This window comes from Rhincodon typus, chromosome 16 (genome assembly GCF_021869965.1).
Source record: "Rhincodon typus isolate 14 chromosome 16, sRhiTyp1.1, whole genome shotgun sequence".
Lineage (NCBI taxonomy): Eukaryota > Metazoa > Chordata > Chondrichthyes > Orectolobiformes > Rhincodontidae > Rhincodon > Rhincodon typus.
This window is the reverse complement of record NC_063347.1, coordinates 34,208,342-34,227,144: the sequence shown is the minus strand read 5'-3', so window position 1 is coordinate 34,227,144 and position 18,803 is coordinate 34,208,342. Positions and strand designations below refer to the sequence as shown.

At 41.9% G+C, this 18,803-nt stretch overlaps 1 protein-coding gene across 1 annotated transcript in view; it reads right to left on the bottom strand.

Annotated features, from left to right (window-relative positions):
* Positions 1 to 13,014, bottom strand: part of nampt2 (nicotinamide phosphoribosyltransferase 2) — a gene marked incomplete at its 5' end in the record, with an annotated part of 47,914 nt that extends 34,900 nt beyond the window's left edge. Inside the window, 4 exon segments of the mRNA XM_048606731.1 lie at positions 12,081 to 12,204; positions 12,206 to 12,240; positions 12,881 to 12,908; positions 12,910 to 13,014. Coding sequence (XP_048462688.1) covers positions 12,081 to 12,204; positions 12,206 to 12,240; positions 12,881 to 12,908; positions 12,910 to 13,014 — 292 coding nt within the window.
* Positions 13,015 to 18,803: the final 5,789 nt, after the last annotated feature.

Below are 18,803 nucleotides of genomic sequence, written 5' to 3'. Positions count from 1 at the left end.
TAGGGTGCGGAGGAAGCCTGTGGTGCAGCTGTTTCCTGATGACAGGCAGTCAACCTGCTGATACAATGCCAGGATACATGTTCATTTAGATCATGTTGGTTCCAGCAACAAATAAGTACATCGTTTTGCAGACAACAAATGCAGAAATGTAAGATGGGAGCTGTTTTACTGTTCCTTAAAGGGCTAGGCCATCTTGCAAATAAGGGAATTATACATAAGAACTTCTGCTATTTGGAGGTTTCTGGAAAAAATCTGATTGGTTTTTGGTGGCAAGGTTATGAATTTGCCAGAGAGGCTGCCACAGGTTCAAGTCTTATGCCAGGATTTAACCACAAAATCTAGGCTGCTGGTCCAGTGTAGTACTGAGGGAGTGCTGCACTGTCATTCAAATGGGGTGTTAAACCAAAATCATGTCTGCCCTCTCAAGTGGATGCAAGAGATCCTGTGGCACTATTTCAAAGAAAAAACATGAGGTACGCTGCTGTCCTGACAAACTAGCTGTTTCTTACCACACTGGCGTTTATGGAAGCTTACTGTGTGGACCAGTTCCAGGAGAAATTAATGAACTGTGAGACGAAAGATGACTTTTGGACGGATAGCAGTAGGTTGTTTGTTTTTAAAAAATATTGAATTAGCAAACTGTTATTTGCTCATGAGGAAGGCCCAAGAGTTAATTGAGTTTCTTGGTTAAAAAAAATGTTCTCTAGGTGCTTTGGCTCTGAGGAGGCCTCATGCTGAAGTAGATGGCAGATGTTGAATGTTAACTGGGGCCTCATAAAGAGATGGTCAGTCTGGCAGGGAGTGGCCACAATTAGAATTTGTTTTTGGACTGTGTTTGGAACAGAAGGATTGTACCTGAGAAAATTACAGGATGGGGTTTGATTACCCCCTGGCTGTCTTTTCATCATCAATTTACATGCTTTCCTCACATAATATCAGTAACTACACTTCAAAAGTGTTTCATTGACAGTAGAATGCTTTGCGATGTCTGGTGGTTAGGAATGGTGCCAAATAAAGGCAAATCTTTCTTTTTCTCTACAGTGGAACTCCACTGTGCTCCACTGAATGAGCTAACCTTTTGTCTCCAGGCTGGCTGGATGCAACCATTTGTGCCTAAATGACTTACCACACTGACTCCCAATCTATATCAGCCTTTAAGGCAAGTGCATAATACCTGTATGCTAGTGGCTGTGTCAGATCATAAGGAAATAAGAAATAGGAACAGGAATAGGATATTTGTCCCCCTCAAGCTTGCCTCACCATTCTACAAAATCATGGCTGATCTGCTCCAGGTCTCAACTCCTCTTTCATGCCAGTTTCTCACAGCCCTCGATTCGTTGTTCAAAAATCTACCTATCTCCTCTTTGAATACTTTCAGTGATCTCACTTCCACAACTCTCTGGGATAGAGAATTCCAGACATTCACTACCCTCTGGGAGGAGAAATTCCTTCTCATTTCAGCTTTAAATGAATGTCTCCTGATTTTATAACTCTGCCCTCTAGTTTGAAGTTCCCCATCAGTGGAAACATCTGCTCAACAGCTACCCTACCAAGACGCCTCAGAATCTTGTATGTTTCAATACGACACCCCCATTCTTCTAAACGTTAATGAATAAAGGCCTAACCTGTTTAGCCATTCTTGATAAGTCAACTCTTTCATCCCAGGAATCAGCCTAGTGAATGTCTCTTTTGAACTACCTCTAGCACCAGTATATTCTTAAATACGGGATCATAAACTGTGCACAACACTCCAATGGCCTTGCCAGCAACCTGTCCAGTTGTAATAAGACTTCCCTATTTTTAAACTTGAACGCACGAGCACTAAAGGCAAACTTCTTTTTGCCACCTTAATTACTTGCTGCACCCGCATGCTAACATTTTGTGTTTCATGCAGAAGAACACCCAGATCCCTCTATGTCACACTTCTCAGAATTTCTCTCCACTTAAATGATAATCTGCCTTTTGATTTTTCTAAGTGGATGATGTCATACTTTCCTACATTAAATCCCATCTACCAGGTTTTACCTACTCACTCAACCTATCTACATTCCCTTGCAGATTCCTTACATCCTCATCAAACATGACCTACTATTGTATCATCACCAAATCTGGATAAATTACACACTTCCCCTTCTCCAAGTCATTAATAAAGATGTAAATATTTGAGGGTCTAGAATTCATAATTGTCGCACTCCACTCAATTCCTCTTTCATGTCAGCTCCTCATCTTGCCAATGATCTGTCCACTGTGAAAGTTAAACCAAATACTGGTGCAGAAGCACCCAAAATGTGCTAGAAAATCAAGTGTTAATAAATCATTCAAGTCATTTTGCCAGCTTTTTACTGTGATACTACAAAGAGAAAATGTTTTTAAAATGTTGTGCTTTAATTTTATGCATATTTCTGACTGTCATATAGTACCTAACAGTAAATCTCTGAAGGACTGATGAGTCAAACAGGGCCCATTATTGGAAAACAAATCGATAGATAATAGTTTAAAGGAAGGTCCTGGATTGCATCTCCTAACTATCTTGCAAAAATATTCTGAGCAATTTCCATTGGCTACAAGATGAAATGGAGCCTAACTTCATCTGACAGCTGTTGACCCCACTAACTGTTATAAATTCCATTCATCCAGCAGGAGGTTGCTTAGAAATAAGTTTTTTTTTCTGCCTGCAGTACATCCTATGTTTCTGATGAGTATAATGGCAGCACCACAGTCTCAAGAGAGAGGTAAAAGTCATAACAAATCAAAAATATCAAATATAACTCAAGAACAGCCCAAGAAAATAGCACAAAAAATGAGTGCTGGAGCCATTCCAAAGGTATGACCTGAGGTCTTTGATATATTGAAAATAGAGATCACAACACTGCAGGAGGAACACAAGGTCACAGATGAGCCATGATTGGATAGAACATCGTAATATATTCAGCAGCTGGATTAATCCCTCAGTGAAAACCAAAATCCTTAGCTAGTGAAAAGATACCTGAAGAACACTCCTTTTACTGGCCCTTCTATCACCGAGTTCACAAAATGATTGTGTCAAAACTATTGTCCGGACAATATCCAAAGTTTCTACCTACAGAGAGATAGGCGGGTTGAAAGTGCCATCAAACAAGTTTATGTGATGGTGAGTTGAAAAAAAAACGAGGTAAGGATCTGTGAGCAAAGATTATCAGACCATTGTTAGTTGATCTTTTATGGAACTCCAAATTTGAAATAGTGAATGAGTGTAGTCATCAGGTGAAACGGCAATGTGAGATAACGCAATAATTGAACCAGAGTTCACCAATGTAATTCAGATCACATTTTTATAGTCATGTGCTGCATTCTTCTGTAATGAAAGTTAAGTCGTACAGATGCTGAAGGTGCAGACAAACTCATCAGGTATAATGGCATCTGTGGGCAGTCAAATAGAGGCTGGAATCTTATAGGGTTCTGGGCTATAGTGGGAAATGTGGGAAAATCATGCAAGAAGTCCAGCGAGCCCTCTCTCAATGTCAGGAGTAAGTTCTTGCAACTTTATGCATCTTGCTTGTTGACGAGGCATGTTTCTCACAAAGCCGCGGTGAATTGTTTATTAAAAGGGATTATTGCTTCGAAATGAACTTATTTATTGCGCATCTCACCTCATTAATAGGCAGCTTTCTAGACATAGAGCACCTCAGGATGCATTGGGTCAGTAGGTGAACCAAACTTTTCCTATCCCATCTCCATTTCCGGTAATCCAAATTCATTTCACAAGTTCAGAAGGTTTTCCAGGAACCATGTGTGCTTCCAAGTCCACTTTCAGAATGCAAACTGCACTTTCTAGCCTTCTACATTTGTAGCTAACATTGCCACCCATGGATCTTATCTCCTGTATATTTGGACATCCTGTGCATTGCAGATTTGGTCAATGATTGTATTTGCCAGTGACTTTCCCTGCTTTCCCTAGAATTGAGACATTCCTTCATATACAGGCCCCTTCTGGCACAAATGTTATTCTACTGTCGACATTCAGGTGTTGTCCTCTGGATCAAGTAGTCTTGTTTAGTGTTACTTTGTCTATATTTGATCTGCCGTAATCTGATCCCCATAAATGACCAGCATATGTGTAGGCAAAGTATGCAATGCTTTATCACTTTCTGTGACTCATTCAATTTCTGTCAGTGTAAAGTCAGTGCAATTAACTTCGAGCAATGCGTCCTAGCAATTAAGTTTACATGCTGCAAAGTTACTATTTTCCATGACTACTGAAAACAATACCCAGACATTTCAACTCTTTCTGCCCCTCTGTTTTGTGATTTTTTTTTAAACCTCAGCCTTAATGAATGCCCTTCTCAGTGTGTTCAGGCAATTCCAGTGCTCTGAAAAATTGGACCTAATTGGAGCCCTTTCCAATGCCAGGGAAGGAGCACTGAACTGATATGGACTGCAGTCCCCAAACATTTGCAGTGATTTCCTTGCATGGACTGCTAACTCTAGGGCAGATGTTAAGTTACACCTTGACTGATCCATTAGGATTTTGTGAAGCATGTCATCAATTAATGTGTAATTTCTTTCATCCACTCCATTACTAAAGGAACATTGTGCTGCTGTATTCATTACCATGTTTTCACACGTATCCCTAAATTCATTCTCCCTCATTGTCAGTTAAGAATTTAGACAATGCCCCTAGTCCAGTCCCTATCATATTTCAATTATATTATCTTTTACTCTTGCTCTTTTCTTTTTACTATATATTACTGTACAAAGAAAAGAAAATTACAGCACAGGAACAGGCCCTTCGGCCCTCCAAGCCTGCGCCAATCCAAATCCTCTATCTAAACTTGTCGCCTATTTTCCAATTATCTGTATCCCTCTGCTGCCTGCCCATTCATGTATCTGTCTAGATACACTGACTACATCTTGCTGCCATATCTACAAAATGAAAAATAATCTTTTTCTCTTTATACCATAACTTTAAGATCATTATTACAACTTTGTTAATGTCCCTTGCAAATGGGACACTCACTATGAGCCATCATGATGCCCTGCTACAGCAAAGGTATTTCACTTGACACCACATCTGTGTTGATAAAGTAGTTCAGCAAAACTAGCTTGTCGGGAATCACCACTCCTCTTAATGATTTGTGTATGCTGTCATCCCCAAACCTGAAGCAGGTAGAATTCAAGTTCCTTAAGCTGCAGTCTATATTATTTAAAGGATCTAAGTGACATTTTAATCAATCCACTTCACATTCTACTGGTGTGTATCCGCTGACCAACACTGTGCAGTTGGATTAGTCTGTGATTAAAACATTCATTACTAGGTTGAAGCTTCTTGTAAATAGTACAGTTCCCCCTGCCTGAACAATATCACTATCTGTCCTACCAAAGCTTCTATGTCATACATAATTCATTGCCTCATGATATTTTGATTTTTAATACACGCGTTGACCATATCCCAGACATTCCTGGAATTAATCCTTATGTTATGTTTTCCCATTTCTTGTTGTGTGTTATAATTACCAAACATTTATCTATCCTCATGTTGCTGTACATCTCATTGCAACATGAATCTCAGGCCTGTTCAATGTGCCAGCATCTTATGTGACAAATACACTGAATGTCCAAGCAAGCAAATGGTCATGTCCAAACTCTAAGGGGAGTAGTCCACACTGAAGTCCAAGGAGGTACCTGTCAATCAGGGAGTGCTGCCACAGCCTCCAATCTCAGACCAAGGGTTATGCACAGTAAGGCATCCAGTTGAGGCAGTCATGATCAAGGGTTCCATATCTCTACAGCCCAGGCAGTGGGTCACAGTCATCCTGTGAGTCCAGAGCAACCAGTCTGGGGAACACAGCTGGGGAGGTGTGGAGATGTCAGTCAGGGTCCTGATCACTAACCATTCAGGTTGTCCAACTAAGCTGCTTCAGTGGGAAACAGAGTCAATCCGGGGGCTGTGTCCATGAAGTATTGATAGGGGTTGGGAGGGGAGGTCAAGCAGGGATGACTGCAACAGAAGGGAGGCTGGGGAACTCAATTGTTGGGATTTGATTTAAAATGATAGGGTGCAGAGGGGATTACAGTTGTGAAGAGGGTAACTCAGTATAGGGGACGGGGAATAGAAAGATGGGAGAGAAAGGGTCATGCAAAGGGAGGGGCAGGTAATCAACCAGGGCTTCCAGGGGAACAGTGCACTCCCAGACTTGGCACATCCACCTGATTTGCCTGGGGCTGGGAAGGAGGAGAAAGTGGCAGGTAGACTCATGTAGACAGATTGCATATAGACCTGCAGAGGTGTGCCATCTAGACAATTAACAGAAAAGGCTACCAGGTAAGCTATATTTATGCTTTGGAATACACCCAAGCAAAGCGTGGATCTTACTGTCTGAGGAGAGCCCAGTGTTGCCTCCCAGCATCCTGTAAAACACAAGGGCACAATGGAATTGAAAATGGTTGTGACTACACCTGCAGTGGGTGTGGTAAATGCTTCATTCGGTGAGGGAGAGGGCCTCAAATCTGTGCGATGTGGGGTCCTTCAAAGGGAAACGCAATTCAGTACATACCCATAGAGTGAAAGTGAAACAGACCTGTATGCATTGCTCCTGTGTCTGCTTGTGCATTTCAACAAAATCATAAATTGTAACCGTGCATGGCTTGGGGCATTTCTTCCCCACCAGCTGCAGAGACATGTGGTGATGTGCTCAGCAGCAGCTGCTCCCAATTCCAATCTAGATAAAATGCCACCGAAATGTCAGTATTCGAGCTGGTGCACAGTGCAGGAGGCAGCCTTGCCAATGCTTCCTCCAAGGCATTTTTGCCTTGAAGAAAGGCATTTCTCATGGGCCAGCTCACTAAAACACAGCCACTGCAGACATGACACTTGTACCTGACATCTCCACTGAAGTGTTCCTGGTGATCCCCGGCAACAGCCAGGATTGTGTCCACAAAGGGGATGAGGCTCTGGATGTTGGACATCCCAGCAACTGTCTTGGCACTTTCAGCCCTGTTAATGGCCTTTTTCTCCTGGAATGAGGCAAAGGTGTGTGACAGAATGAGATGAAAGTGGATGGCACAGCTGGCTGTATTGGTGCAGGTGGGGGAAGCATGGTGATGTGTCCTGAGTGAGAGAATAGAGCACCGAGATACCATACAAGATTTGGAATTTGGGGTGTCTAGGTGGGTAGGAGCAAGAAGGTGACTGTGGTACAGCATGGGCCTTGATGAGAAATGTGTGCAGCAGAGATTGAAGGAGTGTAAGGTGGCAGAGGGAAGATGATTGCACTTACCTGGTGAAGGGACGAAGATTATTGACCTTTTGCTCGCACTGCTGGGTGTACACAGTTCAGATCACACTGAACAAAGTGGCAAATTTGGTCCAGGCTGGCAGAGCCTGGTGATGCAACCTCCTCTCGCTATCCTGGGGAAGGACAATGACACTTTCTGTGCCATCCCATCCACCAGGTTTTCCAGATCCCTGTCCTTGAAACAGGTGCCAATTTGCCCTTGTGTGCCATGTCCAGGACTATTGTGCACAGTCATGTAGGTTAGCTCCTGAAAACAACTGCTTAACTGGCATTTTAAAAATAGTGCCAGAGTCAGGAATGCTGGCCTATCGTGGAAATCCCAGCAGTGATGCATACCTCTGGCAATGGCAAATGGTAGAATCAGGCCAGCATTGAACTAGAGGGGTACCAGTTTGGGCCAATAGTGTGAGAAAACTCACTAGGCCTCACAAAGAGAAACCCTTCCTGAAATTCGATGAAAATGACAGTTAGCCAAAATATCCCTGAGAGTTCTTTTTGTAGAGAAGATTGTAATTGGAGTTACAATGGCGAATACTGGCTGAAATCAACAGCGATTATTTTGCTCAGATGGAATAATTAATATGGTCCATGGTAAGTGTTGGGATATAACTTCCAACCAATGTTTTGATCAATGGAAAATGCACAATGAGGACACAAGTTATGTCATTACTGAGCGTTGCCTTTCTCTTATCCCACTGATCCAAAGGTTACAACATAACATTAATTGCTTTACACAGTGCCCAACATGGTCAACCAAATGCTTTCTCTATATTAGGCACAGAGCAAAAAAATACATGAACTAGGCTTCTTCAGTAAATAATAACGAATAACTTGTTATATACTGGAACTTATTCAATGAAGATGCAGAATCAGTTAAAATTTTTCTGTAAATAGCTCCAGTTACAATGTTCAGTCTGAAATTAACTTAGTTTCTAACCTTCAACTTCAGGCAACTCACCCTCGATTACAAATGTCAATGCAGATCCAAGCCAGTTAGTGAGACAGAACCCAAGACACCTTTCATTATGGATAGAATTTGTTAATTACAGTTTTACAGCTCCTTCCATTCACTAGTCCCACCTGTTCTGCTTTACATCTACCCAGTCAATGAGTGAATCAAGTAATCCCAATCAATTTCTTAACTACATGCTATATTAACATACCTACCTCTGCCTTCAACACATTCAATGACTCTACTTCTACCACTGTCTGGGAAACTGAGGTCCAATGATTCACAACCCTCACAGAAAACAGTTCTTTGCTCCATACAATAGGAGCAGGGAACATGTAATATATGTTGAAGAGCTGGGAAAGTGACAGCAGTCTCCTAAGGAAAAACATCACCTTCAGCATGATAGAGTGGTGTGGCATTGGGTGTTACATACTAGAAAAGATGTAATTGACATCCAGATGTAATAGGTGAGAGCTGGGGGATGCAGTGATTATTTATTGATCATGAATTTGCTTTTGTTTGAAAAGCAAACAGTTTGTGTTTACTCCCAGAACAAATGCGACTTATTTTATTTGTTTTCTTCTTTGCTTTTGCTTTTGTTGAATGGAACTTAATGTTTTCAACAGTTTGAAGGCTTTCCAGTAATATAATGTTCTCCTGCTCAACAGTGAGAAGATGTTAGGCTGTGCTGAACATTAGGAAATGAGCAGAACTTGCTTAGACAGGGTTCTAAGATGGGATGATGTTACAGATGGGAAACCTGGGTAATTGATTCTTGTAGCAGCAGTTATAATCTCAGTCGATCAGATAGATAAAATAGCAATACATATATGAATGTGAATTTCTGTGTGCAATGAACTGTCCTGTCTACAACCTGTGAAGTAGAAGCCTTCAGAGGCATTTCTTTTTTGTTCCCCTTCCTCTATGTGCACTATAAAGGCCAGCTCCTAGATGGCAGCATTTGGCCTGGTGCACAGTTGGTATTTAACTGTGGCCCCAGGGCCAACAATCTCGTGAGATCCCAACAGTGGCGAGTATTCAGGCATTGCCAAATGGACAGTAGCACAAGTAGGGTGCCAAAAGGCAAGGTACACACTTAATGAGACACACTGCAGTGAATTACTTGAGATAACTTGCTAGAGTTCAAGGAGAGAAGCCCTCCACAAAACTCTTACTATCTTTTTTTTTAATTTCTAGCTAGCTTTCTCCCATCCTCCAATTTCTCCTTCCTTCTTAATCTTTTAGTCACTCTTTGCTCTTCTTCACATTCTATCAAATCTTCTATCTGCCATCTACCATTTGCAGAATTATGTGCTTTATCTTTCAATTGGATACAATATTTAACTTCCTCAGTCAAGCACAATTTGTGTGTCCTTCCTATTCTTTCCTATTCACTGGAATGTATCCTCTCTGAGTATTCTGCAATATAGCTTCATATTTTTCCCACTGGTTAGTAGTTGATAGAATATATCCTGCAGTGTAATGATAGTATTTAAATGCAGAAAAATTGCAGAAAGCTTCAAGACAAATAGACTTGAGGGTAGTTTTCCATGAAACACAGAAAGCTAGCACATAGGTACAGCAGGTAATCAGGAAGGCTAATAGAACAGTTGCCCTTATTTCAAGGGAATAAAAGTAACTAAGTCTTATAGCAACCATACAAGATGCTGGTGAGACTATATTTGGAGTACTGTGAGCAGTTTTGGTCCCCTTATTTAAGGAAAGATAGGACATTGGAGGCAGTTCACTAGAATGATCCCTGGTTTGGAGGGATTATTTTATGAGCAAAGATTAAACAGGTTAGGGCTCTACTCACTGGAGTTTAGAAGAATGAGACGTAATCTCGTTGAAACAGATAGGATTCTTAAAGGACATAACAGGGTAAATGCTGAGAGGATGTTTCCCCTCATGGAAAAGTCTAGGACTAGAGGGCATAGTCTCAGAATAAAGAACTGTCAATGTAAGACTGAGATAAAGAGGAATTTCTTCACAGCACAGAGAGCTGTGGGGACACAATCATTGTGTATACTTAAGGCTGAGATAGATAGATTCTTGATCAATAGCGGAATTCAAGGGTTACAGAAAAAACACAGGAAAGTGGACACGAGGAATGTCGGATCAGCCACGATCCTTTTGAATGCCAGAGCAGGTTCAGGAGGCCTAACAGCCTATTCCTGTTCCTATTTCATATGGTCTTATGATATTTCTGTGTTTCTTAAGTCTAAGCAGTGGATTCATACTTTAACTCCTTTACAATAACCACTCTCTCTGTAATATTCCCCTTAATCAATACTATCTCACTTACCCCATCTTCCCTGAACACCTTATATCCAGAAATATGTAGTACCATGCCTATTGGAACTAGAACCAGATATCACTTTAACTTTAACAGGCACACAGATGCAGCTTTTGCCAACCAGAAAATGATGTTTACTTTGATCAACCACTGTTTGAGCGTTAGCAAAATTCTTGGGATTGGAGGATAAGAGTGAAAAACATTTTCTCCAAGGTTGAAACACAGTTCAGAGCTTCTGTTTTGTAATCTAAAATCTTGTAAGAGCATTTTCTCTAATATTTTGTCTGGATTAAGTTAATTTATAGGTAGTCACTTGGTCGAAGATTAGGTCTGTAGGAACAGCCCATTAATACAGTCATAGAGTCACAGAGTCATTGACTTGCCAGAGACTCATTGACCTTAAGCAGAAAGTCAACTGCCTTAAAAATTAACATAACTCAACATACAAAAATCAACATAATCAGATATTGAGATGAAATGCTGCTTTTTTTATTGACAATTTTAAAAGATACTACGAGCAAGGAATATGTGATACCATTAAAGGTATTTTTAGGATAATAAGGTTCGAAGCTTCAAACTACAGCTGGTTAATGTGCTCATTTTTGATTGGGTCTATAATGCAAAGAAATGGGCATTCAACCTTGTAATGCATGCATCTAATTGCCAGTGTAACGTCTGAGATTTTCACCTTGGATAGGTCATTCTGTCCACAAGATCCGAACTTCTGAGAATATTTGCACTGGTTGCAATTTTTAATTACTTTTATACTCAACTGACAAAATTAATTTACATATGAAAAGCTAAATAAGCTGACAACTACTTCACAAAAAGGAATAGTTTTTTTTTCTCCATGCTCTAGGACTCTAGCCAGAAGTCTTAAAAGGAAGAAACAAAACCCAGGAGCTTAAGTCCAGCTCAAATCATTATATTCAGAAGAAAACCACTTTAACAAACGTTACAATTCATAGGGAGCAAAGAGAACTTTTTCCATGCTAGCCAGAGTACGTGAAACGTAGAAATACAGAAAATAGGTGCAGGAGTAGACCACTCGGCTCTTGCATTCAATATGATAATGGCTGATCATCCAGCTTTGGCCTCAACTGCTTTCTGTGGCAGCGAATTCCACAGGCTCACCACTTTCTGGGTAAAGAAATTTCTTCTCATCTCAGTCCTAAGTAGCATACCTCATATCCTCCATCTGTGACTCTGGTTCTGAACTCCCTGGACATCAGGAAATCCTTCCAGCCTTTACCCTGTTAGAATTTTATAGGTTTCTTTGAGAACTCCATTATTCTTCTAAAATCCAAATAATATAGTTCTAACTGATCCAGTAAATCTTCATTGCACTCCCTCCATAGCCAGAACATTCTCAGCAAAGGAGACCAAAACTGCACACCATATTTGAGGTATCATCTCACCAAAGCCCTATACAGTTTCAGCAAGACATTGCTTCTCCCTCTTAAGGGCAACACACTACTTGCCTTCCTCACCGCCTGATGCACCTTTAGTGAAGGACAACTAAGTCCGATGTTTAAATAGAATGTAAGTAATAGTACCTCCTGAGAAGAGGCTCCCCTGTGACCAAAGTCATGTAATTTGAACTCCAGACTATCCAGCTTCCCTGATGTTTTGTGTAAATACAGAGCCAGAATCTTGTTAAATTCCTTGGATATGGTAACAATTGGTGATAGGATACCAGACCTGAACAAGAATAGCCTGTTGAGAGAAAGCATTTAAATTTTTTTCTGCTAGATTAATACTGCAGAAAGCCTCAGTCATAACGAAGACTAGTCCATTCATTTTAATTCACAGAATCACAAAGTTTGAATTTCATTACTGGTTTAAGAGTCAGTGTGTTAAATATTCAGCAAGTTTTCAATGTATCTGGAGTGCACAGAATGTGATAATGGAACACAAATAAAGTCATCATTGAACCCAGTCCCTTAAAGCCTAACATTATAAATGCAAATGGGATAATAGCCACTAGAGTTCCAACTTATCTCACCATTCATGCTTCCAAACTATAATATGTTTATAAGGGGCTGAAATTAGACTCAGAAGTCATTCCAGTCAGTTTAATGGCCTGAGCAGTAAAGAAAAGCAAAATTTGCCACTTTTAAAACTGATTTCCAGTCATCACTAACATTTCTAACATAGCCTGCTGCCTCTGCCTCTGAGTGGGATGCTACCACCATATTCTCCCGACGACCTTCCCCATTGTGGCACAGAGGTGAGGGTGAGGTTAAGAGCAGAAGAGGGACAGCGGTACCAAACCTGGGGCGAACACACGCTACCATTATACTGAATTCTGACAGGATCAGGCAGCGAGTTTGAATAAGAAGCAGCAAAAACAATCCTCAGTGTAGTTTGTCAGCCAAAAAACATTTTGAATCTGTATTCTCCACTGTTAAAAGAACATTTCCATGATGAATGATGCTTCCTTCAGGAATATCTTTAATACAAACAGGTAAATGTCCATTGTGTTTCTGAAGTAAAACATGATTTCAATGTACTTTCAGATAATGTGTTACAATTAAAGAGACTCATTCCGAATTTCATTGAATGTGCCAGCAATGCAAAGTCTATTTCACTTAACAAGGAGTGCACAAACGCACAATGAAAATAAAGTTTAAGTCAGATACAGGGAGATCAAGATTTAAAAAGATAAATCAATCTAAATCAGTTTTGCACACAGTTCCTCAGATTTTAGGCAATAATTTCGAATGGCAAGAAAACTTGTCCTCATGGAATGCTCCTACTGCAAAATGTGGAAAATCAGGGACAATTGCCGGAAGTATGTTCAGCTGCAGCTCCTGACTGATCGCATGGAGTATCTGGAGTTGTGAATGGAATCCCTGTGGAACATCCAGGCGGCTAAGAATGTCATGGACAGCATGTTTAGTGAGCTGGTCAGCCCACCAGTAAGGACTACACAGGCAGAGAAGTGGGTGAACACCAGGAAGATGAGTAAGTGTGGGCAGACAGTGCAGGAGTCTCCTGTGGCCATTCTTCTCTCAAACAGGCAGACCGTTTTGGATGGTGTTGCAGGGGGATGGTCTCTCAGGGGAAAGCAGCAGCAGCTGCCAGACCTGTGACACCATGATTAGCTCTGTTGTACAGCAGGCAGGGTCAAAGTATAGACAAGCAGTAGTGATAGTGGACTCTGTAGTCAGAGGCACAATTAGGAATTTCTATGGCTGCAAGCGAGACTTCAGAAGGGTGTGTTGCATCCCTGGTTCTATGGTTAAGGATGTCTGTGAGCCAGCATAGGATATTCTGAAGGGGGAAGGGTGAGCAGCCAAAGCTTGTGGTCCATATTGGTACAAATGATATAGGCAGAAAGAGAGATGAGGTGCTGCAGAGGGAGTTCATGCAGTTAGGTAGGAAATTGAAAAGCAGGGCTTCTAGAGTTGTAATCTCAGCATTACTTCCTGTGCCATGTTCTAGTGAGGCTAGGAATAGGAAGTTAATACAGTTAAGTACATGGCTAAAGAGCTGGTCTAGGAGGGAGGGCTTCAGATATGTGGATCACTGGAATGTCTTCCAGGGCAGGTGGGACCTGTACAAGAGGATGGGTTACACTTAAACTGGAGGGGCACCAGTATTGTGGCAGGGAGGTTTGCTTGTGCCACTCAGAAAGGTTTAAACTAATGTGGCATGGGCCTGGGAGCCAGAGCTGTAGGTCAGCCAGTAAAATGACTAAGGAGGAGTCAGAGAACAAGGCGAGTAAGGCTGAGAGGAGAACTGACAGGGAGAGGTTACTCAACACATCGGGACTGGCGTTCTGAGATGTATTTGTTTTAATGTGAAGTGTATGACAGATAATCCAGATAAATTTAGAGCCTGGATTAAAACATATAAATATGACATTGCAGCTATTACAGAGATTTGGTTGAGACTGAGGCAGACTGGCAGCTTAATGTTCCAGGATTTAGATGTTTCAGGTGAGATAGAGGTGGGGGATTTGTGTTACTGATAAGGTACTGATGGAGGGGTCATCCAGTGAGGCCATATGGGTAGTTCTCAGGAAAAGGAAGTGTGCAATTATTTTGATGGGATTGTACTACAAGCCTCCTAATAGCCAGCAGATGATAGAGGGACAGATATATGGTCAGATTATGGAAAAATGTGAAAATAACAGGGTTGTTGTGGTGGGTGATTTTAACTTCCCATATATTGATTGAGATTTGCTTGTGGCAGGGCATGGATGGGGTGTGGGGGGGGCGCGGGTTGTGGGGGGGAGTCTGTTAGGTGTGTCTAACAAGGGAGGGGACCATAGTAGATCTGGTATTGGGGAATGAGCAAGCCAGGTGCTCAAAGTTTTGGTTGGGTGTGGGGGTGTGTTTCAGGAACAGTGACCACAATGAGAAACTTTATTTACTTTCCACTGAGGAGCTATATGGTAGTTGATGTATACAAATATGCTGCCTGGTGTGCAGTAAATTAGCAAGAAGAGCACAGAGCAGAGAAACAGATTGCAGAAACAGCTTCAACAAAAGCTAAATGTCGTTTAATAGGTTTGCAGTTGCAGTCATAATCTTATTGGATGGAGTCACCATCTGTAGCAGCATACTTGCAGAAATTGCAGGGCTTCATCTATTCAGCTGAAGTTACTGAGGAACCGCAGGATATACTGATTCACGTTTAGAGGGATATTAGAAGTGCGTATCCTTAGATTTACATTATTGCTTGCCTACATTCTTCACATTTATATGTGACATAGACAGCTAAGATGAATTCCTGTACTGACTGCAGTTGTGGTCACCACACTTCTATAACTTTTTGGAATGTTGATAATATTGAAGGAATAAGGTGATTATGTTAATTAGATTGTAAAGCTAAATGACACAAGAATAGTTGACAGCCCATGATTTTGAGACTCAGTGCTGGCAGTGCTCTCAAATAATGGTTTTTCCAACTCTTTGGATTGGGAGATCCGCTTACACTGAAAATAACAGGAGAGAGTGCTGGCAGGAGTAGGAGGGATTTAGTCCTGTTAAACCCAGAACTACACATTTACATGAAATCCTGCTGAGACAAACAGCAGGGGTTCCTTTTGTTTTGTATGGCTTTCCATCACCTTCTTCCCCCACTCCATCACAGCCAGCCAAACTGAGAAGCTGGACTTGAGATAGCAGATCACAGGCAGCGAATATTAGGAAAAGAGTGAAGGGGATTGGGGAAGAGATGGGCAGGGCTCATGACTGCAGGATAAAAGCTGATTTCTTGGGTAGAATGGATGGCAGGAGGAAGCACTTCAACTCCTCTCAACCCAAAAGCAGTGCAAGAAAGGCACTTACTTGCCCGTTTCATCCACCTGACCCAAACCATCAACCCCTCACTCCAAACCTCGTCCCAATCTCCTCAGTTGGCAGGTTCCTAAGGCACAGAAAACACAGTCAATCCCCAGCATTATATTTGGAATATAAATAAAGGGTAGGGTGCAATATCGGTACACAGAGGAAAACGTCAGTAAAAAAGTAAGACTTGGAAATGATCATGTTTGCACTGGAGCTCCAATTTGTAGTGGACAAGACAAGTCTGACCACTATGTCTCATTTACTAATTTTACTGTTTTTTCCCTTTCATTGGTATAGGTCTTTTTTGCCAAATACAGAGCTTGTGAGAGGCTCATGTTACCTTGTTTTTGGGCAGATTCTGGGGGGAGGAGGAGGACGAGGAACGAAAGGTCCCATCTGCCCAGACCTGTCAACCAACCAGAAGCCTGCGGCTCTTCAATGCTAGACAATGCCACCAGGTGGCAGTGGTTGCTGCCAGTACTGCACCCACCTGAGGCCCAGGGTTGCTGAGGACCACATACCATAGGTGATGGATCATGGTGAAAAGTGGAGGGGGGAAGGATGTTCACATCAAGGGCAGGAAGATGGTTCTCAGCAGTGCTGGGTCCTTCAATCAGGCCTTAAATAGCTTTGAATGAGGTCCAGAGCTGATAAGGAACCCGGACAGAGTTTGCTTCTTGGTTTGCAACTGGCAATTCCCACTGAGTGGATATGAGTGATGAAAGGATAATGCTGTTAATTGTTCACTTAAAGGCCTTAGTTGGCAATGGGAATGGAAGGTTGTGTATGAGCTTTCCTGCCATGGACTTAATTGGGATTGAAGTAGGAAGGAAGTGGGTTCCCCATTCTCCACCCTTCTGCTTGATTAAAAGGTTTACCCCCATTCCCCTCCAATGCCAGACATGAAACATACCATGGGGCGGGCATTAAATTCTACCCAAAGCCTAAGATTTGCAGTTTAGTTACCTTAACAACCCACCTGCCTCCAGAGAGCAGATTAATCATGTGCCGCCAATTGCCTGTTCAACCCAGGAGCGGCTGTTCTGCTGGTGGGTTGGGGTCAGGCTGTAGGATTACATGCCATTATTCTGATAAAGAGAAGGGGGCTTATCCCTAGCATCATGACCAATATTTAAATCTCAATCAGCATCACAAAAACCAGATTATCTAATCCTAATCACATTATTGTTTGTGGGAGTTTACTGAGCACAAATTGTCTACTATGTTTCCTACATTCCAACAGTGACTACACTTCAGAAAGTATTTTAGTGGTTGTAAAATACTTTGGAACATCTGATGGTTGTGAAAGGAACTGCATAATTGGTAGTTCTTCCTTTTCCTTTTCAACTAATAATCCTATAGACTAACTCTGATCATAACTCTAAAACTGTTACCAGAATCCCCTTCTCTGCATCAACCAACTCCCCAACTAATGTTGCTTTTAAAAGGCACATCTCTCCTTCTGTCTCCTTGAACTATGGTTCACATTTACGGTCTATAAAAGGATCACAATTCTGAACTGAGAACTTCAGGCACGGCCAATTTGAAATCAAAGCAGGAAGTGCTGGAGAAACTCAGCAGCCCTGACAGCATCTTGGCGAGAGAACCTGCATTGATGTCAGAGTCCAAAATGATATTTCTTCAGAATGGAACCTATCTGTACTTGGTCTTTACATGTCACATAGTGACTGGAACCAAACCATAGGATCTCACAAAGACATAATAGACTCACTTCTTTCATTCCCTAAACTCAACACTGATATATCTAAACCCTTCCCTGGGTTTAGACTCAATAAAGGAGAGAATGATTGAAATGGGAGGAGGCCCAGTGCCTGTGCTGGCTCCTATAAATCACTTCCCTCCAAAAGATTATTACATATTTACGCTTTTTCCTTCAAAATAAAGTATCAAGCTTCTGATTGGTTGGCAGCTCCTGGTAGGCAAGGCTTGTCTCAATAATTTCCACACCTCCTACCCCTTTGCATCTACACTCACACTGGAACATTACAAAGACAGAGTCGAGAGCAAGACAAACATTGAAGGTTTGTTCTACTATCCTTAAAATCAATAATCTTCCATTCTCTCTTCCCCATCCACCATTGTTCTTCCAATCTTAATCTCTGCCCCACTGTTCCCCAACCTATTCCTATTTGTCCATAAAACACCCAGGTTCCATTCATCCATTTGCTGCGGACCCTCTCTCAGCCCTATTCCTATTTACAACATTCCTGCTGCTCAGGCCTTTGCAGAAAACACAGCTCCCCATGTTAACGCTTTTCTCCACTCGCAACCACCCAATCCCACTCCTTACCATCCTTCCAAACACAGCTGCAAATTCCCACTCCCTCCCATCTCTCTGACACGCCATCCCACAATCCACATTCCTGTTTCCGCTCTATCTGACACTCCCATCCTTCTTATTATCTTTGCAAGGCCCAAGCTCTCGAGTTAAGCTGCTCACTCCCAGGATTACTCTGTACCCTACACCTTCCCTCACTAGGCGCCATAACCAGGGAGAAGTAGCACAGTGCTTTTGGAGCAGTATTCCAGGTTTGACAGTGACATGTTTCGTTTCATAGGATTCAGTTCAAAAACTTTCCTTTCTTCCCGAAGCCGACACTTCAGGATCTTTGCGGGCTTTGCTCCAGGTTTCCAGCAGTGAGGCCACTCCTTGTTTGCTGCAGGTTTCCTCTGCACTGTGGTGCTCCAAAATCACTCCAGGTTTCGTCCATTAGCAAGCACTCTGAGATTACCCCAGGTTTCCTCCATTAGCTATAACTCTGAGATTACTCCAGATTTCCTCCATTCACTAGCACTCCAAGATTACTCCAGGTTTCATCCATTAACTACCATTCTGAGATTACTCCAGGTTTCCTCTGTTAACTAGCACTCTGAGATTACACCAGCTTTCCTCCATGAGCTAGCGTTCCAAGATTACTCCAGGTTTCATCCATTCACTACCATTCTGAGATTACTCCAGG